Source organism: Lottia gigantea (assembly GCF_000327385.1).
Source record: "Lottia gigantea unplaced genomic scaffold LOTGIsca_191, whole genome shotgun sequence".
In the NCBI taxonomy this organism is placed as follows: domain Eukaryota; kingdom Metazoa; phylum Mollusca; class Gastropoda; family Lottiidae; genus Lottia; species Lottia gigantea.
The window spans coordinates 127839-155700 of record NW_008708362.1 but is presented as its reverse complement, the minus strand read 5'-3'; the positions used below and the strand labels follow the sequence as shown (position 1 = coordinate 155700).

Below are 27862 nucleotides of genomic sequence, written 5' to 3'. Positions count from 1 at the left end.
GATTTTAATTTTTTTTAAAATCTAAACGTCAGAGAAACTAACAGACGCAAGTGACCATAAACAGGTTTGACAGTTGATACAAAAACTGACGGACACAAGTGATTACCAATAGACTGAATGATCAGTTACCCCCCTTGAAATTGGAAATTGGTTTTGTTTTTGCCTTTCTTTTTGTCTACTAGGGTTACTATATTTACTATTCTAGAACCCAATACAACTTAAATACATACTTACTCGATATAATTTTTTTTTAATTACAGGTTTCGTTTTGCAAACCTCAATCGTTAATAACCTACTTGCCAACTTGGTTTATTTATTTTAGCACCGACTTAGCTTTTTAAATATTTCATTTCACTAAGCAACATTGCAATATTTATATAATGTTCATTTACAACGATTGTAAATGTATGAAAGGCCTTTATATTTCAAGCAAGTGATATTATTTCGATTCTTAGTTTTCAATAAATATATTATAATAGTTAATAGGCTAATATCTTTTACAATATAGACTGCTCTTCAGAGTGTATATATACCTAGAGGCATTAAAAATTCAAACCCATTTACTTACTGAACTGATTCGGGGTTATAACAAACCCATATTAAAGTTGGATCAATGTTCCACGAAAATGACATGTTAATAAAAGAGTATTTATATATATTTATCATAGTGTGTTGAGACATATTAACCCAATTCAGTATTATGCGTAGCAACATACGCCCTATTGGGTCGTGTTTTGTTAAATAGAAACCAAAAGTGTAACATTCGTTTGAGTGGACTAAATGTGCTTCTTGCAATTTTCACACAGAAATGTATTACAGAACTCCCTTTCTCCTATTTTTTACTTTTGTTGATTTAAAAACTACATTAGTTACCTCCTTTATTATAAATTGGAATTAGGAAATGATATAATGGTTTTTCTGTTAGACAAAAACTGCTATAACTTGGCAATATTTCGTCAGAATTGAATTGCGAATTGAGAAAGTAATATTGTCGACATCGTAACTACATGTATACTGCGATATCAGCTTAAGCTACCTATGACAGCTAATACTATGGCGTGAAAGAGTAACTCTAAGCTCGCTTAGTAATGGCAAATCTTCAGAACTTCAGAAAAAATACAAACCCGGGAAGAGACTATTCAATATTCACATGTTAATAATCGGTAAAAAAAAATGAGTTGAAAGAATCTTTTGATGCGATGACAGAATTTTGTTTGCGGTTTTTTTTTTAGATGTTGCATCTTCTTTCTACAAATTAGCAAAAGTCCTATCTTTGAAAAAATAGAAAATGATGAAACCTCTTCCTCTACAACAACCTCTAGTATACTGATCATATGGAAACAAACAAAAACATATTACAGCGCATTTAAAAAAAATCCATGTTTCTTATGACCTGAATAAGAGGCATAAAAATGTCTTGCCTCTTGATTTATTTGGCCACAATATTTCCATACATACATGTTATTAATTCTTAGTTAATGCACTTGGTGATATTGTTACAAATACAAATTCGACCATATCGCTAATCTACCAGACTCAAAGCAATATCATAATATTGTTGTTATTCTTAGAAACACAATGACACCTTTATGAAATTGGGGAGCGATAAGTAGTTTTTTTGTAGTGTAAATTACTGTTGTTTTTCGGAAAATTATTTCGTAATAATCGAGACATCCAGTTTGATTTTGACGAATGCAAAGGGTCTAAATATTGCTTCATTTACCATGGGAGAGGCTGGTAATTATCGATTCAACTACAAAAAACAACCCATCTTTTTCAATACTTGTACCAATAATTGTGCCATAGGTAACATTATTGATAAGCCTTAAGTTATTTTCTTTCATATAATCCGTTTTTGAGTCGTGTTTTTAAGCTAATTGGTGTTCAGGGTGTAAAACGAATAGATTTTACTCCCATTTTTTATGTACAAAAACTCACTTTGGTCCGTAATATATTGATTTAAGGAATTAAAAACCATCTTTAAAGGTCTTTAAACAACATACACAAGCTAACACTTGTCCTATCGCAACTTCCAATTATTTAGTAGACCAGATTGACAGACCAATTAATAAATGATTATGCTACTATAGCCACTCAAGGCTATATATCGAATAGATCAACAAATAAAATATTCGACGATCTCCATTGGTTGGCCTTTGTTAATTGTGTTTTTATATAACAATTAATGGGAAAAGTAAAATCTTTAGAGAAAACACCTTGTGGTATCGCCAACAGTTTATTGGATATATCGATCAAGTTAGACTTGAAGTAGTACCACGTCAAAGGTAGGTGATATATTAACAGTATCATATCAGATTTATTAAGTTTTAAAATTTAAGATGTATTAAGATAGCTTCTTAGGCAAGGTAACATACGCCCATTACCAGCTATCTAAAAAAGATAACAAAAGTCTTAAGTGCCTTAATGAACTTTCAAAAAATCTTAAAAATGTATTTTAGTCGACGCAAAACCTAAAAAACAGTTCCATTAAATTGTCATCTAATTCAAACAGGTCTCATTGACGTAATCCAATCATTACCAATTTTCCCTCTATGATGTCTACAAGCCGAATTTGACAGGTCAGAGGTAATAACTCTCAAACCGTTCATCCGATCATTACCAAATTCGACCTTGACCGAGATCTCATCAAGATATACAAACATACATAAGTTTCATCACGGTCAATCAAGGGAAGAAACCTTTCATCCAATCATCACCAAATTCGAGCTTGACTGTGATCTCATGCATATCAAGTCTCAAGATCAATTAAAAACTGAAGCCTCTATTGCGTCTACAAGAAATGTGAACGGGCGGGCCGACGGACAGGGTAGCGGCAATGTACGTCCACAATTCCATACGATTGAAGTTTGTTATTCGGCGGAATATATGAGACTGAATCGTTTCTTGGGAACCGAAAAACTCGCAAAGTCAAATGGGCAGACATTCATTTACGTAATTCACAAAGGACAGGTTCGAAAAAACATTCAATCTCTTTAAACAATGTCGTAGATTTCAATATACTGGATATTTCTACTATATAAACTACGTGATTTTGTTGTTATATATTTTAGATCGTAACGACGATGATTTTGAAGACGACTATTTTGATGTGTTGTTGTTTTTTGGTATTTGGTGAATGGCAGAGTATATTACCATGGCAAGTTAAAACAACTTTATTAGAACTGTCTGATCAGTTTGATATTCAATCTGTAAGAGGTAAGATCTGTGAACTCACCAAACTTTATTCTGATTCTATTATCATTTTATTTATATACATATATATTTAATATCCAACATTAACTCATAAGTGGATTCTCCGAAACGAATAGCGAGTTTTGTAACATTGGTTTTAAATTTTGAGTGCCACGGCGACATATACTTTATCCATAATACGCTATTGATTTTAGGAACACCCAAACAAATTTATAGACACGATTTAACAGACGATTATGTAGCATATTGGTATATAGAGATTAATAATGATGGATATGTTATTCTATCATCCAGTTCCAAAACAGGTAAGATGATTGAATGCCACTTGTGATTGTTTACAATCATTTCTCCAATTTTATTATCTTTTTATCATTATTAAAGAAAATTAAATGAAGGTGAATTTGAAGGCAAATCGAACTTACCCTTTGCCAATAACAGTTACCTGACACCCTAACATTCACGGACCATAATAATGCATCATGTTTGTAACACTTCTGTATAAATATAGATAGGACTACAACTTACAACAATGTATAAAACATAATATAAAACAGGTCCCGTTAATATCTTCTCAGATCAGCAACGATATGACATGTAACTGTTTATTTGTAGGTGATTATAAACTGGTAATACAAGGTAGTGCACCATCAATGTTAGATCAAGTTGATAAAATGGCGTTGTTAAAGAAGAGTAAATGTAGTAAATATTATATGATGACCCCGACACCAGATATTGATATAGCTTGTTATTCTGATCATGAACAGATGATATTCCATAAGGTATGTTAACATTTTTTTGGATTAAGTTGTTTAGCGCTTTATTGGTATCGACCTGAAAATAGTTAAATTGAAACAAACCATGCCTGTTCTCGTGCTAAACGTCACTGAGCCTTTCACTTCAGAGAGATAGTTGTGAAAAGTATTGATAAATATATAGTATATAAATATGAATTTCAAGGAGAGTATTTATGAAAAGGACTGAAGTATTCTGAACTATTTTGATGCTAAATTATTACTTCCCCTGGTCCATCTCAAAAACTACTGAGACCGTGATTCAATGTATGAGACTGTATCATTTTCAAAAATGTTATAGCAATTCTGTATATTTCGAACTTGTGAATCAGCTCTGCCACAAGACCCCCAAAAAAGACCACACGGTCAATTAATGTTGCAAGCACAATTTTATCTTTCCAGAATAGCGTCCACTATACCAAAGGCGACTACAGTACACTTAAAAAACTGTGGGAAAACCAAAGACAAGATGTAACCAGGGAAGGTATCTGGGAAAAGTCCATATTTAATAAACATCAACAGGCCTCGTATTATCATGTTATCGAAGATAGTCATAAAATCGTCGTTGGCGACAACCATCAAATCGGTATCAAATCTATGAATGACGGAGAAGTTACCTCAGAAGAAAGTCAAGCTAAATTATGTGTCCTTCTTACGATTTGTCATCCCGATGATAATAAATTAGTAGATTCTTCCAAGTTTGGTAAAACCAAGTATGGACAGACTTTCCTTGAGATATATGAACCAGAAAAATCTAAGAACGTTCATCATTTTGAAATCGCTGGACAGGACCAAGGCGAAGAATATGGACGGAAATTGATGATCGACACACTTCAGAGGCAGAAGCGTCAAACCACCAGCTGGACCTACTATTCCATCAATGATGAAAATCTCTTTCCTGATTACAACCAACACGAGCACGACTGTAAACCAAATGGAAAATGTTGCGCAGTTGGTTGTGGCCCAGTGGCCTGGGCTATGATTTTAGGTTATTATGATCGACGGTCTCATGAAAAGAGCGGAACATACGGTACCGGAAGTCAGTCGCTATACGGATGTGGCACAGATGCTACATTCGGATCTTATAGTTGTAAAGCTCCATCATATACATCTAGCACAGTCAAGAAGTTGACAGAATACCTCAACGATGATCTGAAAACATTCTGTATCACTGGACAAGGGGCAACTACGCAGGGTAACATGAAGAAAATTGAAAGATATTTCAATTCTCATCAAACCTCGGGTAGCCCCTCTGTAACGATCCACACTAAGGGGCTTTCTAGTCTAGTTGGAACATATAATGACGGCATTCGAGATTCAGCTTTGAGCTACCTTCGTTCTAAATGGCCAGTTGTTGTTGGTATTAGAGTTAGTGGCATATTTTCACAACACTACCCTGTTGCTACTAAATACAGGATTCGACAAAAACGGGAATGCAAGAAGAACCTCTGGGGCAAGACGAAATGCAAGAATATAACAGAGAGAGACATGTACCTACACATGGGTTGGGGAGGAAGTAGTAATGGTTGGAGGGCAGCTAAAATGTTCTTCGCTGGCGTTGCCCGCTACTGAATTTTATTTCTATGCAAAACAGTTTTTCTTAATTGTATATGCCTAAAACGCTCTTCCATTATTTCTTGTCTTCTTATACATGAAAAGAATATAACCGCTATATTTGATTTTAATATATATTATTTTTCTTTGCTTCTAATAAACAACAAACATTTTATAGCACATTGGTTTTATTTCATCTAACATTGATGACGTACTACCAATACAACAATGAGACAAAAGAACACAGTTATAAGTATTTACCAGTCAAAAGTTAACGGGAATTTTTTTTTATGTCTAATTTCCTATATTAGCATCAATATTACTCGTTTACAAGCTTATGAAAAATTTACTTGTTTCAACTTTTGCGGAGTTTTACAGGCATAGGTTTCAGGAGAGTTTTGTCTTGAGCAGATCTAGTTACACGAATAGGGTTGTGAAGAGTAAGGAGTTCAGAAAGATATTTTGGAGCTAAACCATTCAAACATTTGTAAACAAGTAACAATACTTTAAATTCTAGTCTATATTGTATAAGGAGCCAATGGAGGTATAGAATAGGAGTGATATGGTCGGTTTTTCGTTTTAAGGAAATCAGACGAGCTGCCGTGTTCTGAACCCTTTGAAGTTTATTAATGTGCTTTACTGGTAAACCAATGAGAAGCGAGTTGAAATTATTTAGCCTCGATGTAACAAAGGCATGTACTAATGATTTCGTGGCATCAGTTGTTAAGGTTAAAACAAAGAACACATGCTTTGACTAGCCACCAAATAAATCCATATCTTATCTATTCATATACACAGATAAAACAGTTTCATCTGAGCTTCCACCATACAAACAATTGGATTTCGGCCGGGGTTGACAAGTTTTGTCCAGCGTAGTTTTAACCGTCCCGTACAAAAGTAATCAAAACTAACTAAAGGGACACTGTTTATTCCTTAATACAAGACAATTAATCATATGCAATTTCCAAGTTATAATTTTTGTATTATACCTTGATATTACATATATGCACATACAGAAAGTATGATGGAAATTATATCAAGCCACAGGCTCCAATACTGAAATTAATACATAGTTAAATCGATAACCTGTGACCTAGGCCAGTGCTTCTATAGCAGAGTATCTAGTATAACACCCAAAACCGATAGTAAAATGAAATATATCTTTAAATGTAGCTTTTAATATGATGGTAATAATAAAAATAATGTGACAAAGATACTCAACCTATTTATTACATTCAGTTGTGTCTCCAACAGTCCAACACAGACTTTATACTTGACAGGCTTAAATGCAAGAGACCTATTGTTCATTTTTGTCGCCAATAGACTCGGATGAGCGAGAAAATGTAAACAATAGATTCTGTTTATTACAGAGTTTCATGAAAGAGTTTTTTATGGGTAAAATCCTGATTTTGGCAGGTTTTCTTCTTCAATACAAGGTGAAAACTGTAGTAGTATAAACTGTAACTCGTGATTTTCACCTATATAATAGTGCCAGCGCGAAACAGACCATGCTTACTTATTGTACTTACCTGATTGTACTTCTCGCTTGAGGAGTCCACTACTATACAATTGTTCTTCCGAGTTTTGTCTTGCTTTGGACGAGATATTTGGTTTACGGAATTGTTTTGCTTGAGCAGATTTTCGTATTTAAAATTACCTTTATCTCTCCTGACTTACGATCCAAGTCGGATTTTAGGATTTAAAATACACCGTCCCATGTCTTTAATTCTGAGAAACATTTGATATCACGGATAATTGTAGTAGATTAGAAATTAAATGGCTGTATTTTAACGGATTTATATTTTAATTATGTACATGACGAATTTGACTATCCAAGATATGATTTAGTTGTTGTTTTACGGTTGAATATTTATTGTTGTTTAATACACCATATATGACACCTTTAAAAATCAAATACAAACATGACGACCCGGATCATGTTAGCAGATTAACTTGACCACACACACCAAATCTAGTTCAATGTTCTGTTTCACTGATTTTGACGTCATTCAGAGTGTATAACACAGGGCTATTATAGTAGTCTTATCCTGTTTAGGGACATGACCTCTTACATATGAAGACTAAAATATATTTCACTGGCCACCGCAATGTTAATATTAATGGAGCTCAAATTCAATGGACTGTTTGTATATTTCAGCTTATATGTTACAAAAACCTCTGTGCCCTGCCCACTTTCCAGAAGAGCTTCGCCCTATTGGTGTGTAATAATTATACCAATTAAATTGGTAATGTGAAAATTTCAATTATCCTGGAACACTTTTAATCATTTGCACTAAGATCAAAATTGACAATAAAAATTACCTCCCATAACAATTTATAAATAGACGACTCCGTCTCATGATTTTTAATCTGTGAAGTGTCGCAGGTATCTTAATTGACAGATATTAGCACTTCAAATAAAGATTTATACCACTGCATCCCTTCAAGAGGGTATTTTTTTTTAACTCTACGTGTACACGGATGTATTTAAGGGAGCAAACAACCAATAAAATATCTCAACAAATGCTATTGGTTGTCTACTGTCTATTATATTTGTATATAGGTTAACAGGGAAGATATGAACAATCTATAAAAAGGACGATCTTTGTAAAATCCACCAGAAAATTGTATTTGATGTATCGACGGATTCAGAAAAAATATTAAGTCAAAGATAGGTGATAACATGTTAATTTTCTTAGGTTTACTTTCAGATGAAAGAGAACACGGGTTCTGCTAATATAAATATAAAACAGGTATGTATTAGAGCAAGTTGCGTTAGATTATATGGACAAAAACTAATGTTCATACTTTTAGATTGTGATGTGTTGTTGTTTTTTGGTATTTGGTGAATGGCAGAGTATATTACCATGGCAAGTTAAAACAACTTTATTAGAACTGTCTGATCAGTTTGATATTCAATCTGTAAGAGGTAAGATCTGTGAATACAGAAAATTTCATTTGCTTTACTATTTTTTTTATATTTACGATATATATATAGATTTATAGTTTTTTTCATTAATCAATTGTAATGCACCTGCATTTCAAACCAACTTTTACCTTAAATTCCATCGGATTGATACTACAATATACTTAAATGCCATTGATTTTAGGAATACCGAAACCAATTAAAAAAATATTCATTAAATCAATTGAAACACACTTGAAATTAAAGCCAATTTCTACCTCGGAATAAATATACTTTTATTCTGTTGCTTTTAAGGTACACCAAAACCAATTTATAGACACGATTTAAGAGACGATTATGTAGCATATTGGTATATAGAGATTAATACTGATGAATATGTTATTCTATCATCCAGTTCCGAAACAGGTAAGATGATTGAATTAGAGCAAAGCAACAAAGGGGTATTGTTTTTATTGAAGAAGTGTTCAATTGGCTACCGATTTGACCATGTTCATTACTTCACTTTAAATGTAAAACAATCGGTCTTTTGACGATGTACACCTTCTTTCTGATCCGTATGAAATGACGAAAGCTTTGACTGTTCGTGATAACATTACTTGTTTTTTGGGGGGTTAATTATCATCCCATGTATTGGTGTAGAATAAATCATATTGGACGTAATTTGCTTTTTGTTACTAAAACAATACAAATAGCCGAAAGGTGAACAGAGATACCAACCGTAAATTGTTGGAGGACTAACTTTATGGCATACCAAATCTTTAGAAAACAATGCACGAGTCTTTTTTTTATTTATAAAAAATCGATATCTGAACTGTTTATTTGTAGGTGATTATAAACTGGTAATACAAGGTAGTGCACCATCAATGTTAGATCAAGTTGATAAAATGGCGTTGTTAAAGAAGAGTAAATGTAGTAAATATTATATGATGACCCCGACACCAGATATTGATATAGCTTGTTATTCTGATCATGAACAGATGATATTCCATAAGGTATGTTAAATTCTTTACTCACATTAATAGTAGATCAGACACTGATCCTTTAAAAGATTAGCTAAGTTAAAACATATAAGGTATTCATAACTGCAACAAATTGAAAAATATGATTCAGAATGCACTAAAATGAATTCAATTTTTCAAGATTTATCAAGAACCCTCTTAGACTCTCCATGAGAGGATTGCGACTATGACGCCTCCACAAAATAGCTAGAATTTTAAATTCAGCCTCGGCAGTTGTCCTCTCGTTAGTTGCAATGCCACTGCTTCTCTTTAACTGAACCAAGTCGCAGCCTGAATTTAGTAATCATAAAATGTGTAGATATATTGTTGTTATTTCCCTTTAGTACTCTGAAATTTTTATCAGTGTATCGATATACCACTCAAAAACGTTTATTGTGGGACTTTGCTTCCGCAAAGTCCCAGTTTGTTATCGAAATGTCAATTCTTTTTGTGGGACTTTGCTATCAGCAAAGTCCCAGTTTGTTATCGAAATGTCAATTCTTTTTTTTTTTTTTGCAGGGCGTTCGTAAGCGAACGCCCTGCTTTGTTTTCGTATTGATTTTTTTTTTTTCGTCAGCTAGGGAGCTTATTTCTCGGAACCAGAAATAGGTACGACAAAACGGACTTCATGACGTTTTCTAACTCGTGGCTATTCACGTATTAAATGTAAAACGAAAATGTTCTGCGCAACCGGAAGTGAGATAGCAAAAAACCGGAAATGGACTGTAGAGGGCGTATTTATCGTTCGATTTTTCTCGGGTTTCCTTTATTATAATTCTTAGTAGAAAGGACATATGATAGCAGTTGAAAATATTCGATTTTCCAAAATTCGTTCGATACCTTTTTTTTTGTCGAAATTAATCGAAAAATGCTATTTCAGTTGCTTTTTGACGGATCGATTTGAAATTTTTATGAAGTAGACCGTCGGTATGGGCAAATAATTCTGCATAGTCAAAAAATGTTCATCACTTCCGGTTTCGATATCAGTACTTCCGGTGGCATCACTTCCGGTGAAATTGAGTTATGTCAGAAATGACATATGCATAAGCTTAGTGTTACTAATACAAAGTGTTACAACTAAAAAAATTCGTACCGCAAGTAACATATAGGTCGCCATATTGGTTTGCCTTAATATGCAAAACTTGCTATTTTGGAGCTATTTATTATCCGATTTGAACAATTTTGGTGTTAAATGATAGAATTAACGTTTATCTAAAACTTGTTGAGGACAGAATTTTGATTTTCGGTTTTGCCTTTTTTGTACGACAGGATATTTTTTTTCAAAGTTTGAAGGCTTATATCTCATGACCTTGACCTTTGGTGACCTTCATATTTACTATGTTGATAAATTATGACCTTGAATATCTGATGACCTTTTGACCTTTGGGGTCAGACAACCATTTTCGATTTTATAGGAGTTTAAAAATGGTCCATTTTGAGCCTTTGCAGTGCTGTATCTCGTAGCCTAATAGTGATATGGCAATAATTCTATCGAATTCATAATGCTGAGATTCTGAGCTTTCCAGTGATATACAACATGTCTATGTAACATGCATATTTAAAAATTACATTCGTTTAACATTGTGGTATCAAATTTAAGTTGGTTAATGAGATGTCAGTATAGATAAAATTCCTGAGTTTGACATGTCCGTTAAAGTACCATTCTCCCCAATTTCTATCAGAAAGTTCGTCAACTCCAGGCTCTTTGGGATATTTGCATTTAGAGATGCAGAAAAGTACCTACATCCATGTAATTGCAATAGACCAACTTCGTATGTACCCGAATGTCGTAACACGCCCTGCATCAGTACTGTTATTAGTACAGTTCTAGTTTTTTTTTTCGTCTACGGCAGGCCGGTTTTCTCGGCAACGGCAACAGGTACGGGAAAACGGACTTCATGGCGTTTTATAACTCGTGGCTAATCACAGTTTAAATGTAAAACGAAAATTTTCTGAGCAACATTATGCAAAATTGCAACAAACGGAAAATGGACTCTAGAGGGCGTGTTTATCAACCGATTTTGATCGGGTTTTCTGCATCGTATTTCTTGTAACAAAGGACAAATGATAGCAGTTGAAAATTTTCGATTTTCGAAAATTCGTTGCATACTTTTTTTTGCCGAAATTAATCGAAAAATACTATTTCGGTTGTTGTCGGACGGATTGACTTGAAACTTACGTGGTGTAGACCGCCAGCATAGAGACGTAAAAGTACACATTCAAATTTTTTTGATCACTTCCGGTTTCGATGTTAGTACTTCCGGTGGTATCACTTCCGGAGGAATTGAGTTATGTCAAAAATAACATATGCATTATGTTACCAGCCTTAATACAAACTTATTAAACTAAAAAAATCCGCACCGGAAGTAACATGTTGGCCGCCATTTTGGTTTGCCTCATTTTGCAGAAATTGCTATTCAGAGGCCATTTTTCATCCGATTTGCATAACATTTGTGTCAAACGATACGTTTAATGTCTGTCTACAATCCTTAGGCAGCATAATTTTGATTTTCGGTTTTGCCTTTTTTGTACGACCGGATTGTTTTTTTCAAAGTTTGAAGGCGTATATCTCATGACCTTGACCTTTGATGACCTTCATATTTACTGTGATGATAATTTGTGACCTTGTCTATCTGATGACCTTTTGACCATTGGGGTCAGATACCTATTTCCGATTTTACAGGGGTCTAAATATGGACCATTTTGAGCCTTTAAAGTGCTCTATCTCGGTCCCTAATAGAGATATGGCAATAATTCTTTCGATTTTGTAATGTAGAGATTCTCAGCTTTCCATAAATATATAACATGCATACCTTACATGCAAATTCAAAACTCCATACACTTAACATGGGTTATTATTAGATAAATCGGCTAATTAGATTAACCTGGCTGTCAACCCCAACAGAAATCAAATTTTAAGTTGTTTTAAAGATACCCTGCCTTTTATATTTCTTAAAAATTATCTTTGTCCAGTTATGGTATAAAGTTAAGCTCTCAGGTGGATTGAATCATGTCATATTTTAGTTTAAGCTCACGGCAGCATATTGAAGGTATACCTCCACTTAATTTACCAACTTTCTCATTTCTTATCCGATTTTCATCAAACTTGGTATGTATGTGTATAAACAAATTCTAAATTTGATAGAAATATCGAATTTGCGTAGTGCGCATGCGCATTGCCAACTTTCTTATTTATTATCCGATTTTCATCAAACTTGGTATGTATGTGTATAATCAAATTCTAAATTTGATGGAATTATCGAATTTGAGTAGTGCTCATGCGCATTACCAACTTTCTTATTTCTTATCCGATTTTCACCAAACTTGGTATGTATGTGTATAAACAAATTCTAAATTTGATGGAATTATCGAATTTGCGAAGTGCGCATGCGCATTGCCAACTGTCTTATTTATTATCCGATTTTCATCAAACTTGGTATTTATGTGTATAAAGAAATTCTAAATTTGATGGAATTATCGAATTTGCGTAGTGCGCATGCGCATTGCAAACTTTCTTATTTATTATCCGATTTTCATCAAACTTGGTATGTATGTGTATAATCAAACTCTAAATTTAATGGAATTATCGAATTTTTGTTGAGCGCATGCACATTACCAACTTTCTTATTTCTTATCCGGATTTCATCAAACTTATTCTTTATTAATTGACAAATATTCTTTTATTCCTAGTAAATATACTTTAAACTTCAGGCACTTTTGGATATTTGCTTTTAGAGATGCAGAAAGGTATTTACATAAAGTAATTGCAATAGACCATCTTCGTATGTACCTGAATGTCGTAGCCCGCCCTGCATCAGTACTGTTATTAGAACAGTTCTAGTTTTTTTTTTTCGATTTTTACACACCTTCCTGAGCTTAGACTACAATAGTTGCAGCAACCATTCAACATTCACGAACCTTAGATATAGGCGACGATGTGCATAAATATATTTTGGATCTTTTTTGCAAAACCGGAAGTGCCACAGTTCAATATGTGCAAGAATAGATTATCGGCTCTAGAAGTCGTATTTTTTGGTCGATTTTCTTTGGGTTTGCAGTTTTGGAATCTACTGTTAAAATCTGAAAGAATAGCAGTTTCAAAATTTCAAAATTCGAAAATTTGTCGCAGACATTTTTTTTGCCAAATTTTGCATTTATTTCATTTTTTTTTGCTTTTTGTCTGATTAATCTGAAAAAAAATGAGCAAAGACAGTTAAAGAATGTAAACAAAATGGTACAGTCAAATTTTCAATTTCAATTCCGGTTTAAACAGGAAAACGATGTTCACTTCCGGTTGAATATCTTCCGGTGTAATTTGTATAGGACAAAAATTTTTATGCTGATAGGTAGACAAAGTTATGACAAAAAAACGAAGAAAAAAAAATTCGGAAGAGACGTGAAACTTTGGCCGCCATTTTGATTTTTCTGAAATGATTCGATTTTTATTCAGACATAATGGCTCATCCGATTTAAATGATTTTGGTGTCAAATGATTTTATAGCTGTCCGAAAACAGCCAAATTCGCAACTTTGGACTGCTCTAGCACGTGACCTAATTAACCGAGAGGGTTAATTTTTTCGGATTCTTAATGTGCTTTTCATGCCCTTTCAAATGATTTATAACAATCGTTTTTTAAAGCAAAATTGAAATTCGTGAATTTTTCAAATTTGAGGTTTTTTGTACAATATTTCTGTTTCTTTGAGCTTGGTGTGTATATATCTTATGACCTATTTTATGTAGAAAATTGAAACTTGGAAAACAACAAAACAATTTGAATATGAATTAACCTATGACAAAAAAGTTGAGGTGGGCGTAGCCTATCCGGGTTGAATTACTAATTGTTTACATTTTGAGAAAGGGGCATAACTCGCATAGGATACATTTGTTCAAAAAGGAACTTTGCACACAATTACCTCATGATTTTGGCCAGTTTGTGTTAATAGGTCAATTGTTTCAGCTTTATAGTTCCAAAAAAGGAACGGGTTTTGAAATTTCCATATTTTCAATTTTCTATTTTGACCTTTATTGACTCTTGTTGACCTATATCTTTTGACCTGTATGATGTAGAAGCTTTAAATTTGGAACACAACATAACATTCAGAATATCAATTAACCTATGCAAAAGAAATTGAAGTGGGCGTAGCACATCCGGGTTAAATTATTCATTATTGACAATTTTGGCAAGGGAGATAACTCGCAACGTATACATTTGTTCAAAATGGAACTTTGCATACAATTACTTCATTCGTTAAGCCACGTTGTCTTAGAAGTTCGATTGTTTCAGCTTTATAGTTCAAAAAAAGGAACAGGTTTTGAAAATTCAAAATTTTCAATTTTTGACCTTGACCTTTTTTGACCCTGATTTTTGTAGGATCAAAGTTCATTCACATTGGCTATCTATTTATATTTTTATATTTGCTGTCCTATCTCAACTTCCGGTTTTATAGCCGTATATAATTAAAAATTTTGATGACTTGTATCTCGTAACCTTGACCTTTGTTGACCGTCTCCCTTTCAATGTCAAATGTCATTGACCTTGGCTATCTTCTGATACTTTCATTTGTGAGGTCTGTCTACTTCCGTTATAACAATCTTCCAAACAATTCTTCTCAACTTTAGACTGCTCTTGCGCGTGATGTAATTATCGTAGAAGGTTGATTTTTTCAGAGTCTTTTGCATTTTGCTACATTTGCAAAGTCCCACTCTGTGCCACGTGTGGCTCTAGTTTTTTTTTCGATTTTAACACACCTTCCTGAGCTTAGACTGCAGTAGTTGCAGCAATCATTCAACTTCCTGAACCTTAGATAATGGCAACGTTGTGCATAAATATAAATTGAAACATTTTTGCGCAACCGGAAGTGCTACAGTTTAACATGTGCAAAACTCGAAAATTGGCTCTTGAAGGCGCATTTATCCGTCGAATTGCCCGGGGTTTTCAATTGTAACATCCGGTGGCTAATGTCGACTAGATAGCACTTGAAAAATTTCGAAATTCGAAACTTTATCGCAAACTTTTTGCGATCAAATTTTTAAATTTTTTTGCTACTTTTTTGTTTTTGCATCGATTGATCTGAAATTTAAAATGCAAATAGACATCACTTAAGTAAATGATATGATACAGTCAGATTTTTTACGTCATTTCCGGTTTCGAAGTTTGAGTCACTTGAAGTCCAAAATCGAATTTGTCGAATAACTTCCGGTGAAATTTATCAAAATGAACAGAATTTCGTTGATCGATATAAAATTAAAATCTTTGGCCGATTTTAAAATAAAATTCCGACCGGAAGTGATACTTTGGCCGCCATTTTTATTTCCAACTTTTCTTAAATTCGAAATAAGTCCTTAGGAATAAACTAAATCTGCGTAATTTTGGTGTCGATGTAATCTGCTGTTAAAAGTCTACAAAACATTGGGAGCCGATTTTTGAATTTCGCTTTTGAATTTTTGCAACTTCCTATTGAATTTTTTCAAAGTTTGAAAGCTTATTTATTGTGACCTTGACCTTTGATGACCTTGACCTTCATAGGGTCAAAGGTCATTGACCTTGGCTATCATTTGATACTTTGACCTTTGACCTCCGACATGTACTTCCGGTTTTATGGCTATCCGTAAAAAGCCAAATTCGCAAATTTGGACTGCTCTAGCACGTGACCTAATTAACCTAGAGAGTAAATTTTTTCGGTTTCCTAATGTGCTTCTCGTGTACTTTACATAGATATATAACAATCGTTTTTTTAAAGCAAAATTGAAATTCGTGATTTTTTAAAATTTGAGTTTTTTTTACAATATTTGCGACTTTTTGAGCTTGGTGTATGTATATCTAATGATCTATTTGATATTTGCAATATAACTAGACACTTTGAATATGAATTCACCTATGACAAAAAAAACTTATGTGGGCGTGGCACATCCGGGTTGAATTACTAATTGTTTACATTTAGAGACAGGGCCATAACTCGCATAGGATGCGTTTGTTCAAAAAAGGCCTTTGTACACAATTACCTCATTCATTTGGCCAGTTTCTGTTAACAGCTCAGTTGTTTCAGCTTTATAGTTCCAAAAAAGGAACGGCTTTTTTACATTTGGATATTTTCATTTTTCGACTTTGACCTTTTGCTGACTTTTGTTGACCTATATCTTTTGACCGATATGATGTAGAAGCTTGAAATTTGGAACACTACATAACATTTTGAATATCAATTAACCTATGCAAAAAAAATTGAGGTAGGCGTGGCACATCCGGGTTAAATTACTCATTATTGACATTTTTGGCCAAGGGCATAACTCGCAAAGTATACATTTGTTCAAAATGGAACTTTGCATACAATTACCTCATGTTTTGAGCCACTTTGTCTTAGAAGTTCGGTTGTTTCCGCTTCATAGTTCAAAAAAAGGAACAGGTTTTGAAAATTCAAAATTTTCAATTTTTAACCTTGACCTTTGTTGACCTTGACCTTTGTAGGATCAAACGTCATTGGCATTGGCTATCAATTTATACTTTTATATTTGCTGTCCTATGTCAACTTCCGGTTTTATAGTCTTGTGCAATTAGAAATTTTGATGACGTATATCTCTTGATCTTGACCTTTTAGACCTTCTCCTTTACAAGATCAAAGGTCATTGACCTTGGCTATCTGCTGATACTTTCATTTGTGAGGTCTGACGTCTACTTCCGGTATTAGAATCTTCTAAAAAATGAAAATTTCTCAACTTTAGACTGTTCTTGCACATGATCTAATTATCGTGGAAGGTTGATTTTTTCCGGGTCTTTTGCAATACACTACATTTGCAAAGTCCCACTCTGTGCCACGTGTGGCTCTAGTTTTCTTTGCTGTCAAACATTATGCATATAAGGACACAAAGTGATTATTAATTCAGTTATTAATTTCTCTTCAGAGATCTTGTCACTAAGATTATAGGCACACTAGAATGTTTCTATTTTCTTTTCCAGAATAGCGTCCACTATAGCAAAGACGACTACAGTACACTCAAAAAACTGTGGGAAAACCAAAGACAAGACGTAATCCGAGAAGGAATATGGGAAAAGTCGATTTTTAACAAGCATCAACAGGCTTCGTATTATCATGTTATCGAAGATAGTCATAAAATCGTCGTTGGCGACAACCATCAAATCGGTATCAAATCTATGAATGATGGAGAAGTTACCTCAGAAGAAAGTCACACAAAGTTATGTGATCTCCTGAAGATTTGTCACCCAGATGATGATAAACTGGTAGATTCTTCTAAGCTTGATAAAACCAAGTATGGACAAGCTTTCCTTGAGATATATGTACCAGAGAATGTCAGGACCGTTCATTATTTTGAAATCGTCGGACAGGACCAAGGTGAAAAATACGGACGAAAGTTGATGATCGATTCAAAGCAGAGACATAAACGTCAAACCACATCTTGGACAGAATATTCAATCAATGATGAATATCTCTTTCCCGACTATAACCAACACGACCACGGCTGTAAGAAAGGGTGGTTCTTTAACAGAAACAAAGTAAAATGTTGCGCAGTTGGTTGCGGACCAGTGGCCTGGGCTATGATTTTAGGTTATTATGATCGACGGTCTCACACTAAGAGTGGAACATATGGTACCGGAAGTCAATCGCTGTACAGATGTAGCTCTGATGCCACTTCTGGATCTTCCAGTTGTAAGGCGCCATCTTATACTACAAGCACAGTAAAAAAGCTAACCGAATACCTAAATGACGAGTTGAAAACATTCTGTTTGAGCGGGCAAGGAGCAACTACGCAAGGCAACATGAAAAGGTTTGAAAGTTACTTCAAATCGCACCAAACGTCGGGTAGTCCTTCTGTAATTGTTCATTCTAAGGGCCTTGTTAGTCTAGTTGGAACATATAATGACGGCATTCGAGATTCAGCTTTGAGCTACCTACGTTCAAAATGGCCAGTTGTTGTTGGTATTAGAGTTAGTGGCATATTTTCACAACACTACCCTGTTGCTACTAAATACAGGATTCGACAAAAACGGGAATGCAAGAAGAACTTCTGGGGCAAGACAAAATGCAAGAATATAACAGAGAGAGACATGTACCTACACATGGGTTGGGGAGGAAGTAGTAATGGTTGGAGGGCAGCTAAAATGTTCTTTGCTGGCGTTGCACGCTACTAAATTCTGATTTATAACTAACAATGTGCTATACGAAATCCATATTATTTTTACTTTGTTATCTAAAATAATCTTGTTATTGTGATTTCTATTGTTTTAAAAGAGATATAGTTTTGTATTTGGTAACTGTCATATAATAACATACAATAACAAACAAACACTATTAACTATCTTGACTCTCCAAGAAAAAACCAATTTCTAATTTACAATGGACGCTGTATTTTCTCCCTGGACCATGAACATCGTCTATCAATCTCTCGAGGTAGCTCTTTGTCCAGATCAGATTTCCAAATTGTTCACATGAAAAAGAACGAACAAAAATTTACTGACTTAGTTCGTAAAAAAAGTCAAAGAGTCGTCTCCATGCCAGGCTCATATCGTGCATAATATTCCAATCATATGGGCGTTGTGACATCATAAGCTTTTACCTTAATACGACTTATGGATGAATGGAAATGGAAACCTGAACTGAAGCAAAAACATGGCTTTATGTGTGATCAGTTGCCTATGAAACTATCAATGCTAATGTGTTTGTTAGTGCTTGGGTTTGATAAAAAAAAAACATCAAAGAGCCTATATTGACTAAATCACAAGAAAAAACTCAAATGATCTACAGATACTCTTCCGACATTTGTAACTTAGCATGAAAAATTGGACTTTGGATGAAAATAACGAGACATGAGAAATCTAAAACCGAAATCTATTAACATTTTGCATTACTTATAGGTTTAGTCATGCACACGACTTGAAAATCACATCGTTCGCAATCATATTAAACAAATGTATTTCGAGACAGAAGCCACAATTTGAAACTACTCTAGAAATAGATTTACGATCTCATTCGGGCAACTACTTCAAAAATATGTGTATGGCAACGTGGCTGCTATGTCAACAAAGATCTGTAATTTCAAGAATTTGCCTGCTCTGATTACAGCATGATTGATATTTTGATGGATAAGGGAGATAACTACAACAGCCACGTCATTCTATAGTCAATAATATCATGCATTCTCAAGAGAAGTATATATCACGATGAATAAATAACAATAAATTTGAATTATTATCTGTCTGCAGTTATTTTGTTAAATTGTACATGCATCAATAAATGTCATTCTCCAAAAAATGCATGAATAAGTTTAATATGATCGACTCTGACGAAAGTTTTAGTGAAATCATTGAATGCACAATAGAACGTTCCATCTTTAATTTTTTTTCAATATTGCATATTTTGTAAATGATTAAGGTGTTATTGTAATCACATGGTTCCAATTGTTCTGCAAATCAAACATATTAAATATATCAACTTGACCATCGAAATGGTAGCTGGCTGAACAAGAACGGTCGCAGAATGGCAACAATGATTATTGAAAGGTATTTCAATGAGAGTTTAGAACTTGGAATTACGGGTTTAAAGCAAACTGGAAACAATTAATTTAAACTTAAATAAGCCTAATGGCCTGGGTGAAGAATTGGAAGACCTTGGGGAGGAATCTACTGCTGCTATTTCCTATTTGGTGAAGTGCGGGTTCAGTACGGTTAATGATGTACTCACAAAGAATTATATCATAATGAACTGAGATTTTAATGAAAATCGAAATCTGAACTGAGTTTTCAGATATCTTGTAAATGTGTGATCATTTGGCTATGAAACTCTATATGATTTGTTTGAACACCGGTTTCATAAATGTGTTTTTATAGAGACTTAATCAGTTAAGGTTCAAGACAGACGAATTTATAAGCTTAATGGTAATTAAAGGGAGATAATATTATAAAAAGAAGGAAATGATATATTTTGACTCGTGAGCAACAACTGACGAATAGGTAAATAACCAGCAAGTTCAACCAACGACACCTCGCGAAGACAATAAGTGTAAGCTGCCAACCAAAACTATACCTTATACATACGTGTCGTTTTTGATACATTGTTCAAAGGCTATTATTTTGCTTTCAATATCCATAAAACTGTTCATATACAGTAGAGATGCATGTGTTCTTTATCATATTCATTATAAAAAATCTTCTAGTCCTAATCTCTAAATTAATCTACATGTCCCCTACTTCATCTTGGAAAAAAAAACTATTATGACTCCTCTGGGAGTTTCCCTACTTGACCCCTATAGCTCTGATCTGCGCCCAATAGATAATGTTTAAAAGCGTCTAGCTTATTATTGTACAATTCTGAAACAGATTTAATCTACAGTGGTGCCTAACAACTTTATATGCTTATTTGAATGGCTAAATTTACGAAAATCTTTTCTTAGTTCCAGAATGATGAGATATAAATTGACAAAATTCAACACTAAACTAAAATTCGCGAAGGCACATTAATAATCATTTGAATGGTTACATTTGTGAACAACTTTTCTTCTATTGAAGGGTCAACTCAATTTTCGTCTGAACAAAGGCATCTTTTGTGAAGCAAATATGGGTTGCTAGTAGCATACAAAAAGACAACGTATGTATATTTCTTGAAATAACCGAAATAGAACAGAATATTAACATTGTGTCAAAGAACATTGTAACATTAATTGTATTATCGAAAATATAAAATGTGGTGTAGTGTGTCAAAATATTAGTCTGATTAAGATAACAAAAGACCTACATATTTGTTGAGAAAAACAACCAGTGTATGCAACAAAAAAACAATAAACAAATAGATTATGAGCCTTATCTTATCAAAAGTATTCCATTAAATATTTTATTTGCTCTGAAATCGTTGAATTATTTTGGTAGGCATATTTTCTTGAAAGCAGAAGGCTATATTCATTATTACTCATATAAACAGCTTTGCAAACAGGAAAATCCCGCGAGGTCAGTTAAGCAAAATTTGTCACGTAACAATGGAAGATAAGAAGATCACGACCAAAATGAGGAACAAAAAGTATTTGGTATTTAAATTCATTACTGAATTATGTTTAGATTGTGAAAATGATGATTTTGAAGACGACTATTTTGATGTGTTGTTGTTTTTTGGTATTTGGTGAATGGAAGAGTATATTACCATGGCAAGTCAAAACAACTTTATTAGAACTGTCTGATCAGTTTGATATCCAATCTATAAGAGGTAAGACATCCATACATTTCAAAGGATTTATATTTTCATTGAAGAGAAAGTTACGAACAGATATAGACTGATTGTTCTCGGTTTCCAACGGTGACATAAAGTAGATCATGGCGAATGTGACAAGATATAATTGACCCCATCAAAAGCATGTAATCCACTGTAATGTTGTCTCTTGAGTAAATGCACTCTTCTATTGATTTTCCTTTAAACTCTTACATGGCTTATGGCAGACAGATGTTTTTAAAAAAGTACCTTTACAAATCAGTCACAGTTGTAAATGTTGGAGATCACGGTCGTATCACGATTTCCTTGATTAAATCCTTCACAATTCAGTGCTGGCCAATAAGATGGGCACGAAATGAGATAGCCATCCTGAGCTAGTCAAGATGCAATTGCTTTCTGTTGATTCGTGGTTTGAATGTCTTAATATCGTCTTTAAACATGGTACCATTATGTTGATTTTCTGTATCCATATACTTTTAGGAACACCAAAACCAATTTATAGACACGATTTAAGAGACGATTATGTAGCATATTGGTATATAGAGATTAATAATGATGGATATGTTATTCTATCATCCAGCCCAAAAACAGGTACATGTATTGTAAATAACCAAAAGTTTCATTATATAAAATATAATATAAAATACTGGTCATAAATAGTCTGAACCATGAGTGAAATATACATTTGAAAAAAATAATTGGATAAATAAGTATTTGAGAAATGTGATTGGAAATTAAGACACCTTGGTATTCTGGTAGGGCTATACGACGATTGTTACACGGACAGCCAGGAACAGGAACAATCCACAATCTACTTCCCTGACAAAGATCCAAATAATCAGAAATGATTGTATATTTGTAGGTGATTATAAACTGGTAATACAAGGTAGTGCACCATCAATGTTAGATCAAGTTGATAAAATAGCGTTGTTAAAGAAGAGTAAATGTAGTAAATATTATATGATGACCCCGACACCAGATATTGATATAGCTTGTTATTCTGATCATGATCAGATGATATTCCATAAGGTAGAGCAGTTCAGACGTCAACTTTTAACAACATATCCTATAAAGTTCTCTCTGAACGTCAATAGCAAAATTGAATTTATAATGCTATGGTGGTTACATTTAACTTTCGGCAGCGATGGACGATGAAAATTTACTGAACTCCTTTCTGAATTAAAATCAGGTCTTGGAGGAACCTTTGTCCTTCAAGAGTTATTGCCAAGATTACTACAGCATCTACCATTAACTTGGTCTATGAGATTATCTATATATCAATGCGACATCCTGTATTGTTATTAATCGGGATGCTGACCACCTTATCTATATGTATGTTATTATTACTTTTAGAATAGCATATATCATACAACGGATGCTCTTAGTACATTTAAAAAACTGTGGGAAAACCAAAGATATGATGTAACCCGAGAAGGTATCTGGGAAAATTCCATACTTAATAAACATCAACAAGCTTCGTATTATCATGTTATCGGAGACAGCCATAAAATCGTCGTTGGCGACAACCATCAAATCGGTATCAAATCTATGAATGACGGAGAAGTTACCCATGAAGAAGTTCAAACTAAATTATGTAATCTTCTGAAGATTTGCAATCCAAAAGATAATACATTGGTTGATTCTTCGAAGTTTGGTAAAACCAAGTATGGGCAGGCTTTCCTTGAGATAAATGTACCAGAAAAGGTTAACAATGTACATCGGTTTAAAATCTCAGGATATTACCTAGGACAGTTTTATGGACGACGATTTATGATCGATGCACAAAAAAGGGAAAAACGTCAAACCACCGCTTGGACAGAATATTCCATTGATGATGAGTATTTGTTCCCCGACTATAACCAACACGGTATTGACTGTAAGAAAGGGTGGTTCTTTAACAGTAACAAAGTAACCTGTTGCTCTGTTGGCTGTGGACCAGTAGCCTGGGCTATGGTTTTAGGCTATTATGATCGACGATCGCACGAGAAGCGTGTAACATATGGTACTGGAAGTCAGTCGTTATACAATTGTGGTGTTAATGCCACTAGCGGTTCTCCTAGTTGCGAAGCCCCATCTTCCACCACAAGTGCAGTCAAGAAGTTAACAGAATACCTTCATTATGAAATGAAAACGTTTTGTTTAAGCGGACAGGGAGCAACAACACAGGATAATATGAAGATATTTGAAAAATATTTCAAATCACACCAGAGATCTGGCAATGCTTCTGTAACTATCCACACTGAGGGGATATCAAGCTTTGTGGGAGCATACAATGACGATATTCGAGATTCAGCTTTCAGCTATCTGCGTTCTAAATGGCCAGTTGTAGTGGGTATTAGAGTGAATGGCATCTTTTCACAACACTACCCTGTAGCTACTAAATACAGAATACGACAAAAACAAGAATGCTCGACAAATTGTACCACTTCAACAGAGACAGATATGTATCTGCACATGGGATGGGGCGGAAGTAGCAATGGTTGGAGGCCCGCTAAGATGTTCTTCGCTGGTGTGGCACGCTACTAAAACGCCAAAAAGTCTTCATAAAAATCTTGAAATACATTCATACCAAAAATGACCTTTGTTATTATTTCAAATCATTATGGGGTTGATTAAGTCATCGCATTTGTTTTCCCCGCTTGCTATATATATATAAACTATTTACGTTTCGATAGATGTTTAGTGAACTATTTGTTATTAAATAATGAGATTTCAAGTTTACTATTGCCGAGTGTAGTTTTGAACTAACAGCTCCTTCAATGACCTTTAATTCAGTTTAGCAGAGTTTTATTTAAGATTCAAACCCAAAAGCGCTGGAGTAGAACGACATCGTATAGTATATAAAGGCTCATAGAGTGACATCCAGTTGGCACTACCTTTCGTGGTGTTTTGTTATTTTTCTTCCGAACCAGTATGTCATATCAATTGACTGTATTATGCAAGACAACACTGTTAAATTCGTGACTACAAATGGTGACAACTTTGATGCTATTCGGTAACGATTGAAAGAAAATTATTTCAGATCATCATGGATGGGAGGTGTATAGAAACAAGCAGAAAAAAGAACAAACGAAACATTCAGATTTGATTGAATTTTATTCAGATTGATTTTATAGTCTCATCGAAGTGAATAGAGGTTCCAAATCGAAACGATAAAACCCTGAGTACGTGATGAATTTTTTATTTCCGTAGGTTCTTTCCTGATCACAACTTAAAGGTAGGCAAAATGATGATAACCAACAACAATCAGATGAATGGGCGGTACAGTACATCAATTGACACACAAGTTTATATTTTCCTCGGTATATTGTTGCGTCTGTTTGTTTAGTTCCTTTACGTCTTCTAAAAGGTTTTTGATCTCCCTTTGTCTGAGTTCTGATTGTTTTATAGTTTTGCTGAGAGATCCAGTTGGTGACGATTCTCGACTTGTGCCAGGCACGGGACTCGCATTGTCCAAGACAATGTCAGGCATAGCCACAATGATTTGTTTGCAAGGAGATGTAAATGTTTGTTTTTCAATGTGACGACCTTCGTTGTATTTATTTTGAAAGTTGTCGTTAAGATTACTGTTCAAGACTGACAACGTACTATCTGATTTGTATAGAATCTTCGGAAGTCTTGGAGGTAATTTTATATTTTGTGCATTCCATCCTATATTTGATCCCCGGTGAGATCTTGCGAGCTGACGTCTAACAGTTGATAAGGTCAGCCGTTGGTGGTAAGAATTCTTATCCTCATACAAAGTTAAACATTCGGTAAAAATTTGGTCGATATTCATACGATCACCGTCAGGTACGGGTTCAAATTTTACTTGTTCGATACATCGATCTCTTGGGGTACATGCTAATAGAGGACGTAATCGTGACCTCGTCGAGGTAACTTTAGCCTGTTTCGATCTAGGTGTTAGCTTTCTAGATAGAGGTTGACTCGGAATAACAGACGGATCCCTTTTGTCTGTCTTACTAGGTGTTAAAGAAATGATTGGTGACTTGCGTAGATTTTGTGGCAAACGAGGAAGATTTAATTTTACAGTCTCCAGAATTTGTAGCTTTGTTGCATGTTTTTTTCGTTTGGGTAAGTATGGTTTTAACTGTTGGCTTCTCCTTGTAATATTTCGGCCTTCAACTAGAGTGGTAAGGGGAGATAACTGACTTGGATGTTCAAATCGAATGTGATCAAGTCTTTCAAATAACATCGGAGTCTTTCTTGACAATTTTGATTTTCTAGTTTGATGCTCAACTCGAACTTTTTCCATTTGTTCTTCTGTACGCTGCTGTGCAATACGAAAACGCTGAAAGTCTTTAAAAAGCTTCTTGTGTTGTTCGACTAAAAGAGAATCCCGGAGACTAGCAAGCTGGTTTAGATAAAGCGACTGTTTTGGGAATATTACCAACGATTCATTGTTATTGAATGTGTTAGATTCTCTTACTCTGTCCCTTTGTTTCTGTAAAACTCTTTCAGAGAACCTGAAATGAAAGAAAATACATGTATATGACATTTTGAATATCGTGTTAGGATCAAGTCATCACTGCCATACTAACCACACCAACCCAAATGACCCAGACCGAAGGTAACATTTGCGCAGGGTTTGGTTGCACGCATCATAGACATTTTCACATCGCACCGAAATTGAAGCCTAGGATGGAATAGTGAAAGATTAAAAAATATTTTTGTAATTCTAGAATAATTGCTCCAGGTGGTCGGATAGACCTGATAAACGGCTATCTCGTGGAATATTAAATGAAATTAAATGAAATAAACAAAATTGCACTTGTAAATATCAGTATCAGTATAATAATAATTATATTGTTTATTTTCGTCAAATATCATTACTGTGTGTTTGTAAACTTAAAGATAGCTTGCCAGGCAAGGTAACATACGCCCACTGGCAGCTGTCAGAAATGATTAAACAGTCTTTAGTGACTAAAGGGTTGCACAATATAGCTAATAGAGTGAAACGTCAAGTCAGACACGATATTTCGGTGAAAAATTATCCGATCATCATGAAAATCAATAGGGATCATCTTCATAATGACATTGACACAGAAACTAAAAATCAAAAGAATCTGTAAAAAATTGTAGCCTGTAGAGTGAGCACGAGTTGCACAATATAGCTAATAGAGTAAAACGTCAAGTCAGACACGATATTTCGGTGAAAAATTATCCGATCATCACGAAAATCAATAGGGATCATCTTCATAATGACATTGACACACAAAATAAAAATCAAAAGAATCCATAAAGAACTGTAGCCTGTAGAGTGAGCACGAGCCAAATGTGAACGGACGGCGGACGGACCGACGGACCGACGGGGTGATTACAATATACGCCCATCTTACGTGTGGGCGTATAAAAAGGTGGCTTAACACCGCAACAAATACTGCAATTCACACAAAATAATAGGTGTATGTAACGAGTATGTAAATCACTAAAATATTCCTTTAACTACCATCAAATCTCAACTTTCCGATAAAATTTCTCAGTTCATGGCGCTGCACGTCCTTCTGAGCCCAATCTTCATTTCAGTTCATTTGATCATACCCTCAAGAAAATTAATCATCTTCTCAGAAAAATTTCGATTGATATGATAATGATAAATTTAAATGATTTTGTTACGAAGATGGATTTGGTTAAAAAAGGGTTTGTGATATTGAATATTTTAGAATAAAAACCTACCCCATTGTATCATTTGAAACCGACATTTTATAACTGACCGGCGAAATCCGTGTCGATTCCTTGATAATATAGCAATAAATTACAGATATTGTCACAAAACTTGGCTATAAAGGTTTAAATCACATATTTATTACACAACAGATCAAATGCAATGCGTCAATAACAACTTTTGAAACCTGTGTAATCATGCAACACAGTATGTGATCAACGGCGGAATGTTTTTATTACCTCCAACACAAAGGAACGGAGATAATACACGGTATAACAATAAGGTGGTCGTATTATGTGCATTTCTTTTGACATAAAGTTTGAATAGAAATTTGTATTTATTATCTCGAACATGATATTAATACGTTTATTATTACTGTCAGTTAAAGCTGTGAGAAATTGGAGAGACATAGCGATTTGGGAAAAAAGACAATAGGTTACCGGTACTTCAGTCTACAAACATATGACCATATCAGTTATTCGCTTAATTTAATCTGCTTTATTTTCGCC

General features: G+C 34.2%; 4 protein-coding genes across 4 annotated transcripts; 3 read left to right on the top strand and 1 right to left on the bottom strand.

Annotated features, from left to right (window-relative positions):
• Positions 1-2742: 2742 nt before the first annotated feature.
• LOTGIDRAFT_239084 (hypothetical protein) lies at positions 2743-5687 on the top strand (the record flags this gene model as incomplete). The annotated part of the gene is made up of 5 exons (XM_009052923.1): positions 2743-2838; positions 3072-3216; positions 3408-3518; positions 3826-3992; positions 4407-5687. The coding sequence occupies 5 exons, from the start codon at positions 2743-2745 to the stop codon at positions 5574-5576; spliced, it is 1689 nt and encodes a 562-aa protein (XP_009051171.1). The 3' UTR covers positions 5577-5687.
• A 2582-nt stretch (positions 5688-8269) lies between these two features.
• LOTGIDRAFT_239083 (hypothetical protein) lies at positions 8270-18776 on the top strand (the record flags this gene model as incomplete). Its single annotated transcript, XM_009052922.1, has 5 exons — positions 8270-8311; positions 8373-8487; positions 8779-8889; positions 9310-9476; positions 17434-18776. The coding sequence occupies 5 exons, from the start codon at positions 8270-8272 to the stop codon at positions 18622-18624; spliced, it is 1626 nt and encodes a 541-aa protein (XP_009051170.1). The 3' UTR covers positions 18625-18776.
• A 2552-nt stretch (positions 18777-21328) lies between these two features.
• Positions 21329-24258, top strand: LOTGIDRAFT_239082 (hypothetical protein). The gene is made up of 5 exons (XM_009052921.1): positions 21329-21345; positions 21536-21685; positions 22169-22279; positions 22551-22717; positions 23042-24258. Exons 2-5 carry the CDS (start codon positions 21550-21552, stop codon positions 24212-24214), a joined length of 1587 nt encoding a protein of 528 aa, XP_009051169.1. The 5' UTR covers positions 21329-21345; positions 21536-21549; the 3' UTR covers positions 24215-24258.
• Positions 24259-24959: 701 nt separating this feature from the next.
• Positions 24960-27390, bottom strand: LOTGIDRAFT_174318 (hypothetical protein; the record flags this gene model as incomplete). The annotated part of the gene is made up of 2 exons (XM_009052920.1): positions 24960-26154; positions 27365-27390. 2 exons carry the CDS (start codon positions 27388-27390, stop codon positions 24960-24962), a joined length of 1221 nt encoding a protein of 406 aa, XP_009051168.1.
• Positions 27391-27862: the final 472 nt, after the last annotated feature.